General features: G+C 42.4%; 1 protein-coding gene across 1 annotated transcript; it reads left to right on the top strand.

The window, feature by feature from the left end:
- The first annotated feature begins 717 nt into the window (after nt 1–717).
- UGT1A6 (UDP glucuronosyltransferase 1 family, polypeptide A6) lies at nt 718–1,602 on the top strand. Its single transcript, XM_006893527.1, has one exon. The coding sequence runs from the start codon at nt 718–720 to the stop codon at nt 1,600–1,602; it is 885 nt and encodes a 294-aa protein (XP_006893589.1).
- Nucleotides 1,603–5,080: the final 3,478 nt, after the last annotated feature.

Raw genomic sequence — 5,080 nt, 5'->3', positions numbered from 1 at the left:
TTGCATTCCAGTCACCCATTATTATCAATGCATCTTGATTGCATGTTCGATCTATCTCCGACTGTAAAAGTTGGTAGAAATCATCTATTTCTTCTTCGTTGGCTCTGGTTGTTGGTGCATATATCTGAATAATAGTGGTATTTACTGGACTTCCTTGTAAGCGTATGGATATGATCCTGTCAAATGCCTTTGCATAGTCAATGAAACACTGATAGACATTCCTCTGGTACTCCCTACTTTCAGTCAACATCCATCTAACATTAGCTATAATATCCCTTATACCACGGTCTCTTCTAAACTCAGCCTGCACATCTATCTGGCAGTTCTCTATTGATGATCCAGTCTCTTTTGGATAATTTTCAGTAGAATCTTGCTTGCATGTGGTATTAATGATATTATTTGATATTTTCCACATTGTCTGGTCATCTTTCTTTGGAATGGGAACAAATATTGATCTCTTCCAGTCAGTTGGCCAGTTGATTATCCTCCAGATTTCTTGGCACAATTTGGTGAGCACATCCAGGGCAGCCTCTGTTGAAATATGTCAATATTAGCTTGTGGTTTTTTTCCTATCACAGGGCAAAATTCAGAACCAAGGCAAGGTAGACTGCGCATGAGAAGAGTACTGCTTAGTTTGGGGAAGAGCACTAGAAGTCCGTGTTTTGAGTGGTATAAGCTAGTCATTTCCATTTTCATTTTATTCTCCCTCCCTCCAGCATGGCCTGCCTTCTCCAAGCATTTCAGAAGGCTTCCGCAGGGCTGTTCTTGTTAGCACTGTGGGGTGTGGTTGGAGGTGAGAAGCTGCTGGTTGTTCCCCAGGATGGAAGTCACTGGCTTAGTATGAAGGAGATCGTTGAGCTTCTCAGCCAGAGGGGCCGTGACATTGTGGTGGTGGTGCCGGAGGTGAACTTGCTTCTGAAGGAATCCACACACTACACCAGGAGAGTCTACCCAGTGCCCTACACCATGGACGAGCTGAAGGAGCGTTTCCGCTCTTTTGGAAACAGCCACTTTGCTGAGAGATCTTACCTGAGTGGCCCTCAAACAGAGTACAGGAATGTCATGATTGTTGTTGACATGTACTTTACCAACTGTGAGAGTCTGCTGAAGGACTCAGAGACCCTGCAGTTCCTCAGAGAGAGTAAGTTCGATGCCCTTTTTACTGACCCAGCCTTATCTTGTGGCGTGATCCTGGCTGAGTATCTGGGCCTGCCCTCCGTGTACCTCTTTCGGGGCTTCCCATGTACCGTGGAGTACACATTCAGTGGGAGCCCAAACCCTGTGTCCTACATCCCCAGATTCTACACTCAGTTCTCTGACCACATGACTTTCCCCCAACGGGTGGCCAACTTTCTCGTGAATTTGTTGGAGTTCCCCCTACTTTACCTTCTGTATGGGAAGTACCAAGACCTTGCCTCGAATCTCTTCAAGAGAGATGTGGACTTAGGTGCCTTGTACAAGAAGGCCTCCATATGGCTCTTAAGATACGACTTTGTGTTTGAGTATCCCAAGCCAGTTATGCCCAACATGGTCTTCATTGGAGGGACCAACTGCAAGGAGGGACAACGCCTACCTCAGGTTGGTGCTTTTATCTGTTTTTAATCACCTTATTTATTTCTTTTTAGCTAGCAGACATAAATCATTCATATGTACTCTGTTTCCTTTCACTCAATGTCAACTTGTGTCCACTGTAATCTGGGAAGTCTGCCTAAGGAAATGGTGCACTTCCTTCTAATGATCGAGAAAGGAGACGTAGGTAAGACATCTGAGGCTAAGACAATATAGACGATTTAAATGAGCACATAGCTGGATATCTGAGGATATCATATAATGAACTATAGAGTTGGTTGATAATGGCAAGGTTAACAGTTTGAACCCACTTTCTGGAGAAAAGACCTGCGACTTAGTAATCTACTTTCTACGTTTACAGTCAAGAAAACCTTACGTGGCATTTCAATTCTGTTATGTGGGGTTGTAAGGAGTATGAAACTCCCAATGGCATCTAAGAGCATCAGAAACAATGGAGATAGAGACAAAAATAGATAGATAGACACATAGATAGATAGTTGTTGTTGTTAAGTGCTATCGTGTCACTGGCAACTCATAGCTACCCTATGTACAGCAGCCCTAAACTCTGCTCTGTCCTGTGCCAATCTCATTGTCTCTTACACACTCATCCCGATTACCCCAGTCACAGAATCAATCCATCTTCTAGAGGGCTTTCCTCTCCTGCACCTGCTCTACACCCTCCCAAGCATGATGTCATTCTCCATGGACCGGTCTCTCCTTACAACATGACCAAAGTATGTCAGACGAAGCCTCAGAATCCTTGCCTCCAAGGAGTAGCCCGGTTTAACCCTCTCCGAGATGAATCTGTTTGTTTTATTAGCAGTCCATGATACCCTCAAAACTCTTCTCCATCACCAAAGCTCAAAGGCATCAATTCTCCTTCTATCCTCCCTAGCTATTGTCCAACTCTCTGACGCATAACATGTGATTGCAAAGACCATGACCTGTGTCAGATGCACCTTAGTCTCCAGAGAGACACCGTTGTTCTTCAGTACTTTAGAGAGGTCCCTAAGAGCAGGCTTTCGCATCGCAATACATCTTTTAATTTCCTTGCTGTTGGTGCCAAGAATGTTGAATGTGGAACCAAGCAGACTAAAGCTGTGAACAGTCTCAATCTCTTCACCATCCATCCTGATGCTGCCCATTGGTCCAGTGGTGAGAATCATTGTCTTCTTGACATTGAGCCTCAATCCATATTGGAGGCACAGTCCTTGACCCTCTGCAGCAAGCGCTTCAGGTCCTCCTCAGTTTCAGCAAGCAGGGTTGTGCCATCTGCATAATGCAGATTGTTGATAGATCTTCCACCAATCTTGACCCCACATTTCTCCTCATACAGGCCAGCCTCCCAGATTATCTGTTCTGTGTACAGGTTAAAAAAGTATGGAGACAGGACACATCCCTGGCATACACCCTTCCCAATTTTGAACCATACAGTGTTTCCTTGCTCTGTTCTGATGACTGCCTCTTGATTCAAGTATAGGTTTCACAGTAGCATGATCAAGTGTTCTGGGATTCCTATTCTCAGAGTCAGCCACAGTTTGTTATGATCCACACAGTCAAACGCCTTTGCATAGTCAATGAAACACAGATAGACATTCCTCTGGTACTCCCTGCTTTCAGCCAAGATCCATCTAACATTAGCTACAATATCCCTAGTACCACGACCCCTTCTAAACCCAGCCTGGACTTCTGGCAGTTCTCTGCTGATGTGCTGTTCCAGTCATTTTTGGATAATCTTCTGCAGAATCTTGCTTGCATGTGAAATCAGTGAGATTATTCTGTAGTTTCCACATTCTGTTGGGTCACACTTCTTTGGGATGGGAACAAATATAGATCTCTTCTAGTCAGCTGGCCAAGTGGTTGTTCTCCAGATTTCTTGACACAACTTAGTGAGCATATCCAGGGCAGCATCTGTTAGCTGAGATAGATAGATAGATAGATAGATAGATAGATAGATAGATAGATAGATAGATAGATAGATAGATAGAAAGAAAGATAGAAAGATAGATAGATTATATATAATGGAGCTCTGGTGGCCTACTCGGTGAGGAGTTGCATGGCTAGCTCAAAGGCAGGTAGTTGGAATCCATCAGCTTCCTTGAAGGCGAAAGATGAACAATCTCTTCCTGTTAGAATTTTTAGCCTCAGAAACCCGATGGAGGGTCCTTACGAGTCAGAACTGATTTCATGAAATGAGCTTCATGTCCCGTAGGGCAGATTCTCCTTTAAAAAGCAACAAGATTCATTACTGTTGAGTCGTAATAGACCCATGGCTGACCATCCATTGGCTTCAGAGGCTATAAATGATGGAGATTGCTTTCATCTCAAGGAGCAGCTACTGGATTTGAACCACCTGCCTCTACTTTGGCAGCATATATCATTCCCAAGTTCTACTTGTAATCATTAGGAATTAAACAACAGTCATCACAGTCTATAGTTTCTTTGGTCAAATTGTTTCAACTTTATGCAGAAAATATTCAAAACATTTCAAAGGTTCATCAATAGCCTAGGTTACTCAGATGACACAACCTTATTTGCAGAAAGTGAAGAAGACTTAAAGGAATCACTGGAGAAGATCAAGGACCACAGTCTTCAATATGGATTACTTCTCAACATCAGAAAACAAAAATTCCTCACAACTGGACCAATAGACAATAATTTTTTAAAATTTTTTCATTATTAATTTTAATGAATGTTTATAGAGATTTTGGATTTCCATTCATTCATTCATTGTTGCATTTTCTCCCTGCACCACCCCACCCCCTGCCCGTTCACTCTTCTCTTTGAAAAGTAAAAGAAAAATTCTTTCATTGGTGTATAATTCCCCCCACTCCCACCCCCAAGTCCAATCCACTATGCAGCCTTCATTTTGAACTCTTGTCATGACCATAATACCCAATCATATATTGCTTTTAAACAGTTCTTTCCCCCTTCTGTTTCAATGCAGTATACATAATTTATCCAATCTTTCTCAGTCTCACCCCAAACCTGATGTCAGTCCCATTCCACAATAGTGGCACTATGCAGTATTTGTCCTTTTGTCACAGATATTTCACTCAGCATAATGTCCTCCAGTCACCCATTTTGAATATTTCATGAGTTCCTTGTTTTTCAATGCAACGTAGTATTCCTTGTGTGAATATACCAGAGCTTCTCTATCCATTCATTTGTTGATTGGCACTTAGGTTGTTTCCAACTCTTTGCTATTGTGAACAAATCTGCAATAAACATAGGTGTGCATATATTTGCTTGGGTGGCAGTTATGGTTTCTTTAGTGTATATTCCCAATAGTAGAATTGCTGGCCAAATGGTATTTCTATTTTCAACTTTTTGAGAGAGCTCCATCCATACAGCCTTCCACAGTTGTTGCACCATTTTACACTCCCACCAACAGTGAATAAGGGTTCTAGTTTCTTCACAACCTCGCCAGCATTTGATGTTTGCTGATCTGTTAAATTTTGCTATTCTTACTGGGTGAGATGATATCTCATAGTTGTTATGATTTGCATCT

The sequence above is a fragment of the Elephantulus edwardii genome, unplaced genomic scaffold (assembly GCF_000299155.1).
Source record: "Elephantulus edwardii isolate Elephantulus edwardi_28Jun2011 unplaced genomic scaffold, EleEdw1.0 scaffold00127, whole genome shotgun sequence".
Lineage (NCBI taxonomy): Eukaryota > Metazoa > Chordata > Mammalia > Macroscelidea > Macroscelididae > Elephantulus > Elephantulus edwardii.
This window is presented reverse-complemented; position numbering and strand designations above follow the sequence as displayed.

Bases quoted from the DNA above. Each gene is read 5' to 3' on its own strand.
- UGT1A6 (XM_006893527.1), top strand. From the start codon at position 718: ATGGCCTGCCTTCTCCAAGCATTTCAGAAGGCTTCCGCAGGGCTGTTC.